At 34.3% G+C, this 19,505-nt stretch overlaps 1 protein-coding gene across 1 annotated transcript; it reads left to right on the top strand.

Annotated features, from left to right (window-relative positions):
• The first annotated feature begins 1,799 nt into the window (after positions 1 to 1,799).
• LOC142643033 (V-type proton ATPase subunit a3-like) lies at positions 1,800 to 15,796 on the top strand. The gene is made up of 18 exons (XM_075817555.1): positions 1,800 to 2,137; positions 3,130 to 3,174; positions 4,017 to 4,136; positions 4,215 to 4,322; positions 5,994 to 6,104; positions 6,196 to 6,369; positions 8,150 to 8,287; positions 9,753 to 9,860; positions 9,985 to 10,092; positions 10,201 to 10,349; positions 11,444 to 11,597; positions 12,532 to 12,692; positions 12,792 to 12,998; positions 13,234 to 13,417; positions 13,511 to 13,594; positions 13,704 to 13,897; positions 14,942 to 15,001; positions 15,253 to 15,796. Exons 1-18 carry the CDS (start codon positions 1,982 to 1,984, stop codon positions 15,455 to 15,457), a joined length of 2,466 nt encoding a protein of 821 aa, XP_075673670.1. The 5' UTR covers positions 1,800 to 1,981; the 3' UTR covers positions 15,458 to 15,796.
• Positions 15,797 to 19,505: the final 3,709 nt, after the last annotated feature.

The raw sequence follows: 19,505 nt of genomic DNA, 5'->3' as shown, positions 1-19,505 counted from the left end.
ATTGCATACACCAAGTCTATTACCACAATAATTTTCACAATTTTAGCCACAATCTACCTATGTGGTGAGTTGTAAGTGGTGAAAAAAAAATGATGAAAAAAAAATGGTGGGTCTATAAGTTCACCCCTCACAAATTTCCAAGTGAACAGTTTGTGGCAAAGTTGTGAATTACCTTCACTAGGGATTATGGATGGTATTTTAGAATCCCAGCAGGTCCTCGCTGAACTCAAATATTTCACTTTCAACACAAGTGGGAATGTGGTTTTATATGAGGGCACAGGATTTACACTGGGGCTCACCTTTATGCGATAGAGAAGTGTAGTATATACTGGCTATATTGAATAATTTGACATGTTTTGTCCCTGTTGTGTGTCTAAATTCTCAACCTGTGCAATTGGGCACAATAAACCAATTTGTCAAAAGACCAATACGTAAGATGCAGCATACAGCATATAATAAGTCCCCTTGACTAAAGTGTCATAGGAAAAGTTAGGGAAAAGTAGAATTTGCTTTTTGTAGAAATTGAATTGAGAGCTGAACCAAGTTAAAATGCCTAGAATAACGAAGTTTCGGCAAACAATATACGTCGGTATCTAACTTGTTTAAAATAGGACTATTGTGGTAAGGCTCAACTTCGGCGAACTTTCATGCTCTCACACAGCCAATACAAAAAAGACAGCTAAATTGTTTATATGTGGATGTTAAAATTAACCAAGTTCAATATTTGCCTTAATAAGGAGCACCAAACCGTTGAACCAAAAATTACTACGAGAATCTCATTCAGTCATTTTCGAAGCTGCCTGTCTTGATGCCACTATGTCCAATTTCGAGCCAACACGTTCCTCTAACAGATGCAGTGACGAAATTTGTCACGGGCTCCCGACAAGGCCTTTATTATTATTATTATTATTATTTTTGGGATGGAAAAGACATAACATTTTAGTGTATAGACGACTCCTTCTGCTTTCAACGGAATTGTTTAGGGATCAAATTTTTGCTCCTCTGGTATGTACTTGTATTTGTCAAATTAATTAGAAAATTTTGAAACTAATGAAAATTAATTAAATAAAATTTGAATTACAACTAACACCCTATTTTAAATGCTTTCCTTCCATTAAAAGAAAAACTACAGTGAGATACATGCCCATTTTTGGCTTTGCGCTCACTGTTTTTTTTGTGTGCGTGTGTGGAGGTAGTTTCAATTTATATGATACTCGTTCAATCAAGATATTAATTAGTTTTTGACGTAGGTAAGAATCCAACCACAAACGTCAAATCTCTTATTCGATGACAATAAATTTTATTAAATGAGCTAGACTTTTAATTATGTCTCACTAGTAATCATATTATTTTATAAAAAATACAAATGGATTTGAAAGGAAATAACAATTCAGCTTCATTAGAGAAAAAAAATACTTTCTTCACTGCCTTTTGCCGAAAAAAAAAAAACATATATACTTAAATTAGATTAGAATATAATTTTATTCAATAACAATAAACTTTATGAACTAAACTTTTAGTTATATCTCTTTCTATAGAGACCGGTAATCATATTATCTTATAAAAAATACAAATAGGATTAAAAGGAAATAACAATTCAACTACTTTAGGGAAAAAGTACTTTCTTTACTGCCTTTTACTTAAAAAAAAAAAACTAAAAATATTAAAAAAAAAACATATATACTTAAATTAGATTAGATTATAATTTTATCAGAGAAAAAAAAAATTAATAAATATAATCGAATATAATAATATAAAGAAAAATAAATTCCAAAAAAGAAAAAAGAAAATAAAATATTAGGAAGGGATGTGGAAGCTTGTGGCGCTAAAGAGCAAGAAAGCCAAAACACAATCTCATTTTCTCGCGTGACGGAGATCGATCTAAATATTAATCAATCATATCAATCAGACTACAAGGAAATCAGTGTGTGTGTGTGTTTCTCTGTGACTCTCACTGTGAGCGAGAGCGAGAGAGAGAAAAATGGGCGAGGTTCGAGCAGGAGGAGGAGGATGTTGCCCGCCGATGAATCTGTTCAGGTCGGAGTCGATGCAATTGGTTCAGCTCATCATTCCCATGGAGTCGGCTCACGTCACCGTCTCCTATCTCGGTGACCTTGGCCTCCTTCAATTCAAAGATGTACGTACTCTCTCTCTCTCTAATGACTTTTTTTTTTCAATTTTGCGTGGTATTTTGGGTTTGGATGAACCCTAGCTTGATTTTTGCATATGTGAATAGCTATAATTGAGCTCCGATTAGCGGTGATGCTTTGCTGTTATATTTTTGAGTCGACGTAATTGTGATCGATTGATCGAGGAGTGAGGATTTGGTTTGGTTTGCGTTGATGTTATCGGAATTTTGGTACGAGTTAATTTCGCGCAATTTGAAGTGGCATTCAGTTCAAAAAATAGTTTGATTTTAATTTTGTAAGAATGTGTTGGAAATCATTGTTTGTTTTAGTTGCTGATTTTTTTTTTTTAATTTGATTTTTTTGGTTATGCATATGAAAATTTCTACAATTGAGTTCCGATTAGCGATGATGCTTTGCTGTTATGACAGATTTTTTGCTGAATTTTTAAAAATTTTCGTGTGATTGGTTTGTTGATTGATTGATTGAGGAGTGAGTGAGTGTTTGGTTGCAAAAATAGTTATCAGAGTCTAGTATGAAGTGAATTTCAGCTTAATAGTTTGATTTCAATTCTGTGCGAATGAATTAGAAATCGTTGTTTGTTTTAGTTGCTGAGGACAATCTAATTAATGCTTTAACTTCAAAAATGACAATGATGCTATTTCTAGGTTTTATAATACATTTAGCAGCGCAAAAAAGTGGTTATTAGTGTAATTAGCTTCAGGAATATCCATTATATCAGGTCCTTGGTAATCACGAGGTTACACATTTTGAGTTAGGGAGCCTTTTGAGGCTCGAGATATAGGATCTGAGTAGAAATAGAGGCTCGATATTGTTAAGCTTATGAAGGATGACATAAAGAAGTTCTGGTGAAGTATAAAGATGATATCCTTTGTATATTTATGTACTATAGATACTTAAAATTATGATATATTGCTTTGAGAAACTTTTCTTTATGTTGCATTCCCCACTCTTAATAATTCTGATGCATCGATTCTTTCAGCTCAATGCGGATAAGAGCCCATTTCAGCGGACTTATGCTGCTCAGGTAATGGATTTTTATTCTATGTAGGCAATCACATTATCTACTTGCACTCATTGTATTGCTTGCCCCTGTAAATTTCTATATACACTGGAATTGAAGTTATATTGCTGAGCAAAAATTGAATATATTTATGCTGTGGATTCTTATATATTTAAAATTATTATGGAGTATGATACTATTTGCTTCCTAGTGAACCCCATACATGTGGGTGTTTTCAGTGATTCCTCTAGCTGAAGCTAATAGAGAGTGGAAAGCTTCAGCTCATCTTCGCTGTTGGGATTGTTCGTGATTATAAGTTCTTTGTTTGTAAAAATCTGTAGCTTGATAGGTTATAATGGAAGTTTTTTTTTTTTTTTTGATAAGTAATAATTTATTGATATAAAAAAGGGAACACCTTAGTACATAGGGAGTGTACAAGGGGTCAAACAATTCAAGAACAAAAATTACAAGAATCTAAGAAGTCAAAAAAAGAGAAAATTGATTGGTTTCGCAAAGCAGCCAACCAATCCATTAAAGTTCTAAAGAAAAATAACTTGAGCTCTGGCATGGATCTCTCTTTATATTCAAAGCACCTACTATTTCTCTCCCTCCAAAGACACCACACAAGCAATGGGGAACAATCTTTAATGGAAGTTTAATAAGATACTTCTAAAAGTCTCCTCTTTTGTCAAATTGTGAAATTGATGTCTTTAAGAAGCACTAACATCCCATTCTTGAGCTAATAAAAAATCTTTATGATTATTAAATAAATAAAAATCCTTTCTTTTAAACATGTTAACCTCCTTTTTTTTTTTCAAATTTGAACATATGGTCACTATGTTTGCTAATTCGTTTTGCATATGAAGATAAAAAAATCTGGGGAGATGGCACGCAGACTACGTTTTTTCAAGGACCAAATGCTGAAGGCAGGTTTTTCTCCAAAAAAGTCTGCAACACAAGCTGATATCAATATTGATGATTTAGAGGTATATTGATATTTCCACTACTTGGCTTAAAATGGTTTTGGTATTGTACTTTAATTTTCTTATTTGGGCATGTGCCAGGTAAAACTTGCTGAACTTGAAACAGAGCTGGTCGAAATAAATGCAAATGGTGGGAAGTTGCAACGTGCTTATAATGAACTTGTAGAATATAAGCTTGTTCTTCAGAAGGTATAGTTTATTTTTCTGTATAAATCGGTTTGTTTAGGCTTAAAATGGAAATTCTATTTCCTAATGTTTTATCCAAGAATTAAGGCTTGATTGGCTGTGTTTTTGTTTGTAAGATTGGAAACAAAAGGTTGTTATTTGTTATTATTAAAGTAAAAAATCTGTTTGGAAAAAAAAAAAAAAATTAAGTTCTCACTTTGACCTTGTTGGTTTCCTTCCTTCGATGCCACTGCAAAGTGGCAGTGATTTGACCTGTGGGGGGATGCTTGGTTGCGGGGCATGGGTTTGTAGTGGCATGGATTTGATCAATTTCAGTGTGGGCAGCTATCGGTGGCGATATGGGTGTTTGGAGTTGTGTGTTTCTAGATTTGGTGGCAACTATGGGCATTGTGGGTGGTTTTGCCATCATGGGTTTATGGGTTTTGGGTGACCAATCAACCACCATCAACCGATTTTCAAGTGGTGGCCTAAAATCACCATATAGGATCAGGTGAGTGAGTGAGTGAGAGAGAACCAGCATTGGCTAAAGTATGTCAGGAGGGGGTTGGAACTTTGGGGGTCATGGCGTCCTATGGAACCTAGCAAAACCTCTACCAATTCCACAATCCAACCTCTCCTGACATCCTCCCCACCTTAGGTAGACTTCAACCGCATGCTGCCTCTCCTTGTGGCCACACCAGCCTGACCAATCCCTTAGCCAAAACAGCCATCAACTACAATCTAAAGAAACCCAAAAAATTGATGAAGGGGTTAATCCAGATTCTAATGTTGGTTTGTCTTATTTACAAGTTTGCCACATTGTTCTCATCTTGCTCTTGAAAATGGGTGAATCTATTCTGCACAGTGATTTTTAATTGCCAGTTTTTAAAAACTGAAAATAGAAAACATCCAACAAAGTCGCAAACTGTTTTTAATTGTTTTTTTTTTTTTTTTCCCCATTAACACAGAAAAAGCTTTCAAAAACTGTTGGTCTATCATAGAACAAAAAGGTTAGTTATAAGGAAGGATGCAACCTGGTATGATGAAGTTAGTCACTAAAGCAAGGAAAAAACAAAGATAAAAATCGGTAAAGGGCTTCTGAATCAATAATTGAAATGAGTTGATGTGCCTGCTGATCTGTGAAAAGTTTCATTAGATAATTCTTGAGTCACTTATTGAAGCAGCATTGGCTGCTGACCTTTGGGTCACATTGCTGGTTTATGAGTTATGTACACCTTGCCTCAAAAAGAAAAAAAGTAAATCTATTCAAGCAACATGGTTGAGGCTTGTAGTTGTTATTGATTTTCCAATGACATGAGACATGCATTGTGTACATTCCCTGACTCATGGGCTGAAATTCATAAAAGTACAAACAAAGACGCACACAGATATTCCTTGTACTATAAATTATTGTAATCATGTAGGTCTTGTGACTGCCCACTTTGGCATGCATACACTGACTGAGGTGCATGAAGCTCTTGAGTCTTAACTTTTTAGATGTCCTAAGTATTAAACGCTCCATGTTTTTGTCAATTAACAACTTTTATTAAATATGCCGATTAGCAATTAGTGATTAGGCAGGATTCAGAATTCAGTTATTTCTCACTTTATTTTGTTTCTTTCATAGGATGTTTATCCTTGTGATGTAAAGCTGTAACATGACAATCAAATAAATGAAATACTATTTTGTTTCAGGCTAGTGAGTTTTTTCACTCAGCTCTTAATAGCGCCGCAGAACAACAGAGTGAGAATGCATCACGTCAAATTGGTGAAGAATCCTTGGATACACCTTTATTATTGGAGCAGGTACAAGCTTAAATTGCTGGTTTGTCTTCTTAGCACTAGCTGCAGCTTGTTTTACCTCAGTATAATTAATTTTTGTTTGGCTATTGTGAAGGAAATGTCAACTGATTCATCAAAGCAAGTTAAGTTGGGGTTCATCACAGGCCTTGTTCCTAGGCAAAAGTCTATGGCATTTGAGAGGATTCTTTTCCGTGCTACTAGGGGTAATGTTTTTCTTAGGGAGGCTGTAGTTGAGGACCCTGTGACTGATCCTATTTCTGGTGAGAAGGTGAGTAAAAAAAAAAAATTCCCTCAATGTCCAATTCTAGTAAAGATGGGAGGCAAGTAATTATTATTGTTTATAAGGATAGCAATCTCTTGAAGCTTGTTATCTTGGATGCACCCAAAAATAATTATCTAAGCTTTTCTTATATATTCGTATTGTGCCTAGCCCTGGCTAGTCTGTTGAGGATCCATAGTCGACTTCAAAATTTTGGAACTAAGGCTTGTTTGTTGCTATAATTTTATGCCCTTGCATTGCATGATCAGTTTAATGCACGTAAGATCAAGTTTTTTTTTTAATCAAAAACAAAAAATTATAATTTTTTATAAAATAATTTAGTATAATTATGAAACTCCTTTTAAATTTATTGAGGGGGGATCTTATAAAAACCATGTTGTTGGATGAAAATAGTTGGAGACTGAAGTTGAAAGCTTTGTGGCTAAGTGAGAGTAATAAAAATTCCATGTCTCCAACTAGTATCCTCGAACAGCATGGTTTTAGTTAATAGTGACTCATTAAGGGCGTGAATTGAGGATGATTTAAAAAGTTTCTGGTTTTAATTAAAACTTAATAAATTTAGGGTTTAATTTGAAATAAGCCAAACTATAGGGAAAAATGCAATTTACCAAAGTCTTTAATAAAGGGTAGCCGCTTGGCGCAAAGATAAAATAGTCACTTGGCACAACCTTGGCTATAGGACCTAACTTCTATTATATAATATATGATATGATTTCTTTATACCTGCTGCATTCTTGTGCAACTGTTGGAGTATTGGTTGGTAGTTTTGACTAGTCGTACTGGTTAAGTTGTAACTTGTAGGGGCAGTTGCTAGTTCCAGCTACATAGTGCATTTCTAGACAAATGCTCATTTATCCTGTTTATATGGTATTGGTTAAGTAGTAAGTTGGAGAGGCAGGCGCTAGTTCCAGCTACATATTGCATTTTGAGATAAATGATCTTTTATCCCATTTATATAAAAACATACTTCTGGACCAGATGGATTGCTCTCATCTATGGATCTATTTGTTTCAATTCTCAACTTTGTATATTCTTTGTATCATCATGAATGCATGCCGATATATAAGGACATAACCATGGTCACCTGTGGTGTATGTTGGGTGGATGATTTTCTCAATCTTGAACTTCAGGCTGGCTGTTCTGAGCTATGCTCATTACAAGAGGGAAAGGCTAGTATTGGTGAGGGCTATAATCGGTGTTTATGAACATGATCCTAGAATAAATGTCAATGAGAGCTTTGGAATATCAAAACAAAAGTGATTCCTTTAGTTTCATACTCTGTTGTTTATCACAATCTGATTGGTAGCAAATTTCCTCCTATCTTGCTCTAGAAGAGAGATGAAAGGAAAGGGAAAAGATAGTGAGAGACTAATGGTGCTCAGGATGAATGCAATGCCCTTTCCTTCTTTGTTTGAATGCAATGTTTACGCTAGTTATTTGTACATGAGTATGTGTTTCTAATGCCTAAGGAAAATTCAGATGCTCACTGATGCAATAGCCTATCTCACTCGTTCACAAGCATGCATAAACACAAACTTTTCAAATGTGATGGTGACTGTTTCAGCTTGTTTATTCTCTCTTCTTCTTTTTTGGACTTTCAACTTGTGTATACTTGTCATATAGTCTATTAGCTTTTTCATAACTTGTCATGCAATCTATGAGCATTTTACCTGAAATCATTATTTAACCATGCTGTTAATTTTGCCTATCAATTTTGTTTTCTATACACTTAGATTTCCCTCTCTAACTTGTATATGTCTTTATTCAGGTTGAGAAAAATGTATTTGTGGTTTTCTACTCTGGAGAAAGAGCAAAGAACAAAATTCTAAAAATATGTGAAGCTTTTGGAGCAAATCGCTATCCTTTCAGTGAGGACTTGAATAAACAAGATCACATGGTCACTGAGGTATGTCTTTATTTTTATTGGGTTATTTGATATCATACTGTGGTAGATTGCTTTCCTTTCACATAGAAATTTTTTCTCTCCAGCCAATTAGTTCATGTTTTCTATTGATTTATTTTTTGTATGATTTGTTTCCTGGTTTGTCTTGTCTTCATGCATGGAATGAGAATCAACTTGGAATTTGAGACAGATTAATATCAATGGCTGAAATGTGATAGTCCTTCATTATCAGATGAATGATAATTTGATTCTCTGATATAATTTGTTAATCAATCAGACACTGCATGATGAACTCTGTATCCCAGCTGCACCAATTATCTTGCCAAATGAATCTAATTAACAAAAGTCTTTTCTGACATGTGATAGACTTCTTTTGATGCGTAAATAGTAAGGGCTAAACATGTGATAGATTTAGTGGGTTTGGTAATCTGGTTAGACTTATATGGGAATCGGGGTTGTAACTTATAAGTTACCCTAGTGCTGATCAACTATACAGTAGCATGAATTAAGTCATGAATCTTGAAATTGTGGTTTTTTCTTGACTTTCTGAGTAGCAGACCCAAGTTCTTAGATCTTAGTTGAAACTTTTTTGGCGTAAATGAAAGTTGTGGGGTCAGATAGATAATCTGGTATACCTGAATTTTCACCATTTTTGCTGTAGGCTTGTGTTCACCTTCACTGATAAAGCCTTCCTACTTTAGTCACAGGTACTTGAATGAGAAATAAGAAAAGATAAAATTGGTAAACAGAAAGTAGTGACTGAATTTACTAGTGTTCAAATGGTTGTTTAGAAAATTGGAGCTGATAAATAGGTCTAACATCTAACTAGGCTTGTTTGTGTGGTTCTCTTGATGGAGTCATGACATGAATTTGTCCTTGCCATTTGGATCGATGTGCTCATCCTTGATCATTACACACCCAAAAATTTTAGATGGTCCTTGTCATAGCTGTTGGTCCCCCATTTAGCAATCACCCATCCAAGATTGTGGACCATCCTTGTCTTGGCAGTTGGCTTGGTCCAGGTGTTTTTATGCCTAGAACAATATAGTGGACAAGTAGTAAACATTGTAGTGGGTTCTCGCGCACTATAATGATTGGACATGAGCAGGTTGTATAATTTTCTACGCTTACCAGCTTTCTTGATTTCTTTTATTAGGGATGATGAAGTGGGATTTATATCCTGAAAATGGGGTTCTAAGAACATGACATGTTTCCCCAGGTGTCATGTATTGGCATGCTTGCCTATAAATCTGGAAACCTTTTTCTTTGTCAGTGTATTGTACCTGCCATTAGAGATTTCCTGTTTCTCGTTACTCAATCTCTGAACTAGTCCTGGCTTTTGATATGCTTTTTTAATTAATGGAAATTAAAATTTGTATGTCCATGCAAGACATTGGGTCTTCAAGGCTTGATCTTTCGTAACTCATACGTTGATATGGGCTCAACTTTGTAACCATTTTAAGTTCAGGTTTCAGGGAGACTCTCGGAGCTGAAGACTACCATAGATGTTGGACTGCTGCAACGGGACAATTTGCTACAGACTATTGGAGATCAATTTGAGCAGTGGGAGTTTTTGGTATATCTGAATCGTATTGTTATAATCAGTGAAGTTTATTCATTCTGTAGATAATTAAAAATTTGGTGTTTGCTACATTGCAATACTTTTGGTTATTTAACAATGTATCTTAAAATTTGTGAAGGTGAGAAAAGAGAAATCTATATATCACACCCTGAACATGCTTAGCCTTGATGTGACAAAAAAGTGTCTTGTTGCTGAGGGTTGGAGTCCTGTTTTTGCAACAAAACTGGTATTCTTCTCCTTCTATTACATCAGCATCAAGCAAACTTTTCAGCTATGATATACAGGTTACATCTTTTATCCAGATACTCAAACATGTCTGGCTTGACTTTTGCAGATCCAGGATGCATTGCAGAGGGCATCATTTGACTCTAACTCCCAAGTTGGAGCAATTTTCCAGATTTTGCAAACAAAGGAATTACCACCTACCTATTTTCGGACAAACAAATTCACTTCTCCTTTCCAAGAAATTGTTGATGCATATGGGTGGGTATCTCTCTAACACTGTGTTCACTTCTACTATATTAATGGTTGAAAATTGTTGTTGATGATTGAAAGATGTGGAGTGAATGCTAAGTGCCTGCTTGCATAAATGCCTCTAGCCACATGCTATTATGAAGTTAAACATAATCTGAACTTTAAAGGCTTGAGTACACCTTTTTAGAACGTCCAAATGTGGTGGACAAAATTTGACATGTAACAGATTAGTTAGTGTAGACACAGCTTTCCTCCAAGTAGTTAAACCAAAGTATTTCAATTAAGCCATTCTAGTTCCAATAAAACAATTAGCCCCCTATAAATTTGTAAGTGCTTCAATGTAACATCCACAAGTTAAACTGGACAAATTTTGTGCTTTGACTATCATCTGATGATCTTTTGCATATTTTCACAAGCCTATCGTCAAATTTACTTCTGATATTTGTATTCCATATATTTTGGTTGAAACTTCAGCCACAAATTGGTCCTTTGGGAGATGAATTTGTAAATTGGGAGAATAAACGAAATTAGAGTTGAAGGGACCAAATTGAAATTTTGGTCAAACTTGAAGGGGGCAGAGTATATTTAAAACTATTAATTGCTTCCTCAACAATTTTTCTTTTTACTGCTAACACAAGTGCCTATGAACTCTAACTCAAATGGTACCTCTTCCTCTTGTTAGAGCATGGTGGAGGGTGAAGTTATGTGTTCAAGACCTTGGTGTATGTAAATTGCCACCCCCCCCCCCCCCCCCAACACACACCAAAAAAAAAAAAATTCCCCTGGCAGAAGCAATTATCGTTCGGGTCATATTTTGAGAAACTTTTACATGTTTTGATCTCATTTTTTATCCACAATATCCACTTCTCTTTACTAATGTAATTTAAATGAGATGATAGCTCTAATAATAGGAAAAACCATATATCTGTAATTTGTCCTTTTTTTGGCGTAGTATATAGTATGGCATTTATTCACGTGGTAACTATTTATGAAGGACACATTTATAGACTTAATGAATCCAATATACACATAAATGGAAAAATTAACGTAGGAGTTCTAGATTTACATATAATGATAAAATATGTTATTTGATGTAAATGCAGGGTGGCTAAATATCAAGAAGCAAATCCTACTGTATACACTATCGTTACATTCCCGTTTCTTTTTGCTGTCATGTTTGGTGATTGGGGGCATGGAATATGCTTACTACTTGCAACCTTATATCTAATAATCAGGGAGAAGAAATTTTCCAGTCAGGTAACCTTTAGAATTGTGTTGCGATACTTTAATATTTATAATTAAAATGCAAAACAGTATTCTAAGATTGTACCATTGCAGCATTTTATTTCCTCTACCTTCATAGTTGCATTACTCTATGCCTTTTCTATATCAAGTAAGTAAATATATATTCTCCTTTCTGTAAAAATGGCTCAGTATTATGCCCATCCTTCTGTTATTATGTAATAAATATGCTTACACCCAGGAACCTGCACAAACCAATTTGATAATAATTGTTTTGCCCTGGATCTGTTAATTCCAGTTACACTCTTTACATATAGGGTCATCACACTTGGACAGAAATTTTGGCAATATGCGGAATTTTAATGTCTTAATTATATTATGGACTTTGCTGATATTGCTTTGATCAACAACCACATCCTCTCCCCATAACCTGTACATATTGATTTACACAGGAATGCCCCGGTTTCTGGAAAAGAAATCCTTCTCATATCATGCTTGCTAGACTTTTGTTTCTATTCATATTTATACTTGTATCAAGTTTCCTTGATTATATCCAGAACTTGCTGAATAAACATATGCTATTGTTAATGAATGTTTTAGCATGGTTTAGTGGGATCAGGCAAGTATTAATTAATAGAACTATGCTAAATTGAGTTTTATACCTCTAGCAAGGTAACAAATAAGGAAAACTGTAATTGCAATGTCTTGTTAATGAAAACCTGTGAAGTCAAGTATATATATGCAATGTATGAAAATAAAAATATCTGTAGATGGTGAAGGATTTATTTTGCTCTTGTTAAAAATCATTCATCCTGCCAGATTTTTATTTGGATATTTTTCTGGTGTACAAGCTTCTGCAAACTATAACTCTAGTATGCAGTTCTTTTATTATATGTTCAAATTTCTTTGTGGTATAATCTAATTAAATCATTATTCTGCTCATTTGCAGAAGCTTGGAGACATCATGGAAATGATGTTTGGTGGTCGTTATTGTATTTTGATGATGGCACTCTTCTCAATCTACACAGGTTTGATCTATAATGAATTCTTCTCGGTCCCATTTGAGCTGTTTGCTCCCTCCGCATATGCATGTCGTGATCTTTCTTGTAGGCAAGTGGCTAAACTCTTGTGCACATTGTACTGTGTGATTTTGTACCTTTTAAATTATATTTGATAGTCTAATCAGCTTCACCCCTTTCTTTTTGGCAGAGATTCTACTACCATGGGCTTGATTAAGGTGCGGGACACTTACCCATTTGGTGTAGATCCTGTTTGGCATGGTTCCCGCAGTGAGCTGCCATTCCTGAACTCATTGAAGATGAAAATGTCAATCCTTCTTGGGGTAGCCCAGATGAACCTTGGAATCATACTAAGCTATTGCAATGCCAAATTCTTTCGGAATGGTGTGAATGTCTGGTAATATTCTGCCATTCTGGTTTTTGCATGCTTGAGCATTTTCAAGCTTTTCAAGAGCTATCAGATTCTTTAATGTATATGCAGTTAATGTGTGTACATCACATATTATTTTCAATTCTTAACTAACATATGCAAATATCTGATTATTGAATTATAACTTAATTGTACATAACATATGATTTTCAATTCTTTCAGCTTGCTGTTAATTTTAACTTACACAGCTGCATTATTCCAGGTTCCAATTTATTCCCCAGATCATTTTCTTAAACAGTTTGTTTGGCTACTTGTCCCTTCTTATCCTTGTGAAGTGGTCCACTGGTTCTCAAGCTGACCTATACCATGTAATGATATACATGTTCCTAAGTCCCACTGATGATCTGGGCGAAAACCAGCTTTTTCCTGGCCAGAAGACACTGCAGGTTGCCTCTCATTTTATTTTATTTTTAAATTCATTTTCTTTGAAAACCACATGTGGCTGTTCCTTATAATATTTTGATTTTTTCCATTACCAGCTTGCGCTACTATTACTGGCCCTTGTTGCTGTACCCTGGATGCTAATTCCAAAGCCTTTTATTTTGAAGAAGCAACACCAAGACGTATGCTTTTAGTTTTCTTATATTCCTGTTACAGTTTCTCCTGCCTAATATGATCATAGTATTATTATTGTCTACATTTCCTATGGTTCTGATTTTTTTGTTGCTTCAGAGGCATCGAGGCCACTCCTACACACCGCTTGAGAGCTCAGAGGACAACTTTCAATTGGGGGCAAATCATGATTCCCATGATCACGAGGAGTTTGAGTTTAGTGAAGTTTTTGTACACCAACTCATACATACCATAGAATTTGTGCTTGGATCAGTGTCAAATACAGCTTCGTATCTTCGTCTATGGGCACTAAGGTATGCTACTACAAACTTGAATTTATATTCCAATCTCAGCTCTCGTTCAAATGCATCTGTTATTGTGCATTACTATATATTGTTAGGTTGTGAAAACAACCTTATCGTCCTTATCAGGAGCTTTCTTCTTCTTGACCAATTTAAGACTTTTTGTGTATTTCTATATAAAGTCGGGTTATTATGGAAGCGACCTGATTGTCCTTATCATGAGTTCCTCCTTTTTGGCCCAATTTAAGACTCCTGTTTATAACATGCAAATAAAACCTTGTCTTCTACACCATGGTGATCCATCTGGCAAAATCTAATTAAAAAATGGCTAGCATGTGATCCTTGTAGAAGATCCAGCTTCATGACCCACTCAAGCTGTGAAACTTCCTGATTCATCCATTTAAGTCAAGGATGGGCTCCTTCCCTTTTTGTACAAGGGGCCTTACTCTATCGAATGGTGAGGCACAATGCGCAACTCTTGGTGTGTGCTATATACCTCCTTATATTTAGAAGAGCACATGGCATCTACCAAGAGATGCTGTGGTAGCTTTTTCCAGTGTTTACTGTCAATGGGCTCTATCACAAATTGCACTTCCTCTCTCCACATGAATGGGTGGGGGGGGTGAAATCATGGGTTCAATACTTGCTGGGTACATAAAAAGAATTAAAACAAAAGTGATAATTGCACAATTGTTTGGTTCATAAACCCTGTTGTGCACGGGGTTCAAGTGATAGCATTGTGGTAATGGTACCCTTTGTGATATCTCATTCTCATGTCTATGTTTCAACTCCACCTCCCCATCCCGCACCATCTACTTAAAAAAAAAAAAAACCCCTTGTTGCACATGTCTCGTTCAATTTTGAAATCATGGGGACCAATTGAACCTTTCCTGTGGTATGTTATTCACACAAAAGATATAATTGTCAGTAGCCAATAAATTATATTTGTGCGTTTGTTTCATATTTATAAGTAGAGACTAATTATGCGTGTGACATGCTTCATATTTGTAAGGGGATCTAATCATGCATTTGGTCTTGTTTCTTCAATTTGTACAGTCTTGCGCACTCGGAGTTGTCAAGCGTGTTCTATGATAAACTTCTAATGCTTGCTTGGGGGTATGTCAATTACTTTCATAATTAAAAGGCCCTTAGAAACAGTTTATTTTTGGAATGTAGAGAATTGACCGTTGGGCACTAATGATTGAACACACCCCGTCAGGGTTCATTTCCTTCATTTTGATCACCCAATGGATTATTTACTACATTCGGCATTAGGGCTGCCAAGGAATCAGTTCTGAGTTAGCAGTCTTACTGCGTAAGTAATTGAGGAAATGAACGAAATTATAATCCTTTCATATATGTCACAGGTACAACAATGTAATTATCCTCATAGTGGGCATCATCGTCTTCATTTGCGCTACTGTTGGGGTATTGCTAGTGATGGAAACTCTCAGTGCTTTTCTACATGCTTTGCGACTTCACTGGGTGGAGTTCCAAAACAAGTTTTATGAAGGAGATGGTTACAAGTTCTATCCATTCTCATTTGCATGGACTGGTGATGAAGATGAATGAGTCTTTGAATTGAATTTTAGGCACTGCAAGCCAAAAACAATGTAGTTGAGTGTGCATAATTATGGGTTATGTTGATTCTTTCATTTGGACATGACAAGATGGGCTGCGCCTTGAACGGGGTTTCGTAGAAGTTTTTTTTATGGTGAGCAGCACCCAATCTGGTTGTTGTTTATTTGTTACTGGAAGGAATAAGCAGTTCATTGTTAGGCCAGAGGCTTGGTATGTAATAGCTGTTGCGGGCATGTGTAATAATAAGAATATTTAAACATCTTTTTATTTATAGCTATTATTATTATTTAAAAAAAAAAAAAAAAACGTAGTGCGTGATGTTGCTGGTCAGATTGGTTTCTTTGTTAAGCTTGTGTGCGCTTTAATTTGAATGAGAAATTAATACCAAATCTATTGACATAATATTTTTCTCTAGCATGATTCATTGATAATGGAACCAATTGATACACGTGATTTAAGTGAACATGATAGTCATGATGAGTAGACAGTTTCAAAGATATTGAATCATATGTCAAAATATGATTCTGATTTACACAGGCAATTCTGATGCTCCCCAAACATGATGCGTTAATTTGTTAATGTGGATTGTTTTTTTAATCATGTTAGAAGACCAATTACATGCACTCATGACAAGTTGGGCTGTTTTAGTTTTACAACTATCTTTTTAACACATGCTCCCATTTGCCGAACAATTTGCTTAGACTCACTGGCAACAAAGAAAAATGCACTGATTTTGGTTGTTGAAACTTGGAACAATTTGCTTAGACTCATTGGCAACAAAGAAAAATGCACTGATTTTGGTTGTTGAAACTTGAAGCATGTGACGTGCTTTGATACATTGATGGATGGATCCGGATTTATAGGGATAATTGAACTTAGAAGTATCTATCTAGGTTATTATCAAAAGTAGAAGTATCTATCTAGGTAAGCCGTAGGATAATCTTTGTAAAGCAAAAGTAGGAGTTTAGCAAGTGTAAATAAATTCGGTTAGTAATGATAAAATAAAGTATTTATCACAATCAAATAAGAAGTGTTCAATATGATCAAGTGAAAGAGTTAAGCAAACTAATGTAAGCATTTTTAGTGAAACTATATAAACTTGAATGCTTAGATTGATGTTAAAGGAAAGTTAATGAGTTTAATTAAAGAATGGAGGAAAGTAAGTTACAGAAGGAGAGGGAATTGCTTCGGGTGGTGTATACCAATACAAGTTCGGTTGATTTATCATTTCTTTTACTGAAAGTATGTTATTAGTTTTTTTTTTTTTAAGCGTAGGGTTTTAGATCCACTTTATTTATCTTGCTTACTGGAAGTATGTTACTTGTCTTTTACTGGAAGTATGTTATTAGTTTTTTTTTTAAGCCTACGGACTTGGGTTTTAGATCCATTTTACTTGTCTTGCTTACTGGTAGCATGTTACTTGTCTTTTACTAGAAATATGTTATTAGTTTTTTGGTTAAAGTGTACCGACTTGGACTTTAAATCTACTTTACTTGTCTTGCTTAACACATATACTTGTACTACACATATGATACTCTTATACTATATTTATATGCCTCCTATATAAGGTACTCTTATATATTTTATTAAGTGAGAAATACAATATAATATATTAGTATTTTCTAACATGATATCATAGTCACTGCTCTAATCACTTTAGAGATGGGAAATGAGGTAATTATTGAGCTTTCAGTAGTTCTAGATTGATAAACGTGAAGTTTTGGTCTAGCTAGATTTATTAGCAATGTTCTTGCATGGCAGCATTTGGTAATTGGTTCATGACTGATCCCTTTTTGGTCCCATTGTTGGAAGGATAAGAAATAATTGTTTTGGGCTTTTTTGATGATGGATTTAGAGATTGGATAGTGAGAAAGTGAAGGGATCTGAGGTTCACAGTCACAGGTCCAAATGGATCGTCCCACGCTCTCACTGCATGTCAAACAGCACCACTCTTACTTGAGTTTTAACTGTAATGCCCTTGGACCACGCGAATATACTTGTTTTATGAAAGGATCATCAAACTACGTAAAGAGCCTAATAAAACAAGTGTACGGTTAATGTGTACCCTTAGAGCACATATTAAGCCTTTCATTTTTGAAATTTTTTTTCTCGAGATTTAAAAAAGCTATCAATATTTTTTCAATTCTCGAGAAAATATTTTCAAAAGTGAATTATTATTGTGTGCCCTTAGGGCACATATTAACAAAATTCATAAAACAATTGTGGTCTTGGAGAGTGGAGACCCTTGGAATTGTAATGTAGCCTAGTCCATTAAATTGGGGACCATTCATTATGTGACAAAAAAGAATCTCTAAGCAAACAAGAAAGAGAGGAGGTATAAGATACTCAAACGTTAGCAAAACGAACAAGAATCAAATTTCTATTCTAGCTGCTACATTAGAGGACAGAGTCTTCCCATTCTGTAAGTCAAATAAATGAAGTTGTCCTTCATGCCGGTATATGAAATTATCTATACTGCCTATAATAATGTCTCCCACCAAATTCTTGTAAGCAATGATAGTAAACTTTTACCCCCCTTGAAGTTTGGGGTTGATATTTTAGTCATTCACGAATAATTTTGTTTTTTATATTAGTTATATCTTTTTTTTTCCTATTAATAATCTAACTATTAAGTGTCCTTCATATTTAATTATTTCATGAATCAAAATGTTATACAATGTAGGAATCTCATTGTTGTAAACAAAAAAACATATTCCTTACTTACATGAACAAAATGGCCAATATGTAAATAAGATCAAACATGCAAGGTTCAAATGAAAATTTTAAAATGTTAATGCTCAAAATAAAAATAACCTCAAACTTTAAGGATCAAAAGTATACTTTACTCTAAATATAAGCAAAATAAACAAACAAACATTTTGGGATGATTGTCACGTCATCATAGGAATACAATATAACATAAAAGCTAATATCAATACCAACGCAATTAGTTACATTTATGAAAATGAATCTCTCAAATAGGATTATAAATTAGTCGATAGATGTTAAAAGTTTAAAATTGGTTTGTTTAATAGTATTTCGAACACAAGTCAAAATCAAGCTTTACCAAGCTAAATTGAAAGTTTGGTTCAATTTTTTTTTTTTCATAAAACTCAAATTTGTTCATGAATTACTTGATTAACTTTTCTTTTCCCATAAATAATAAACATGAGTGTTTTTTTTTTTACCCACTACAAATGTATACTAATAAGTAATTATTAAAATTATATTATTTGAGTTAATTAGATAGAATAATTTTCCGTTTACAAATTTATAAGAATAATATCAATTAATCTTGTATAATAGAAAATTTATATTATTAATAATTTATAATAATGATTTGATATCTTATAAACTCACATAATTCAATCTCAAACTTTATATATATATATATATATATTGATTATAATAGAGCTTATTATTATATTGATTATTGAGTTTGATTTGTTTAAGTTGAGTTTAAACCTAGATTTGCTTACTCAATAAATGAACATAAATAGACTTTTTCCAGAGTGCAACCCAAACTGTTTATGTAGAGCTCGATTCATTTACATAGATACTCTACTTGGTAATGGTCTACGTATGAACATGGTATACGGCACAAGTCCTGCTTCCCGAATTGTAGTATCAGGTCTGGTCATATTTCGCACCCATCAAATACTACGATTTTTTTTTTTTTTTTTTGCTTATGCTTTGAATATAGTTACAAAATTCAATTTCAAATACTTTTTAATTATTAAAAATTAGTTTTACTATGTTGAACGATACAAACATACGAGTACTAAGCGGACATGCCATGAATATTTTACTACGAAGATCACATAGTCCACTGTTAAAAATGAACATTAAAATTTTTAGCGATGACTCGGTTTTGAGTCCGAAAATCATTTTCTTCAACATTGAGAATAAAAACCATCTATCAATGTAACTGAGAGCTTTAATGGAAACAAAGACGTTGATCATTTTGAAGTAATAATACGAATATCACTAAGAACTTGGCAGTTAGCAGAAACATAGTAAAGGAAAGGACACTCGGGGA

The sequence above is a fragment of the Castanea sativa genome, chromosome 7 (genome assembly GCF_040712315.1).
Source record: "Castanea sativa cultivar Marrone di Chiusa Pesio chromosome 7, ASM4071231v1".
Classification (NCBI taxonomy): Eukaryota; Viridiplantae; Streptophyta; class Magnoliopsida; order Fagales; family Fagaceae; genus Castanea; species Castanea sativa.
Note: the sequence above shows the minus strand (reverse complement) of the source record. Positions and strands in the feature narration are given on the sequence as shown.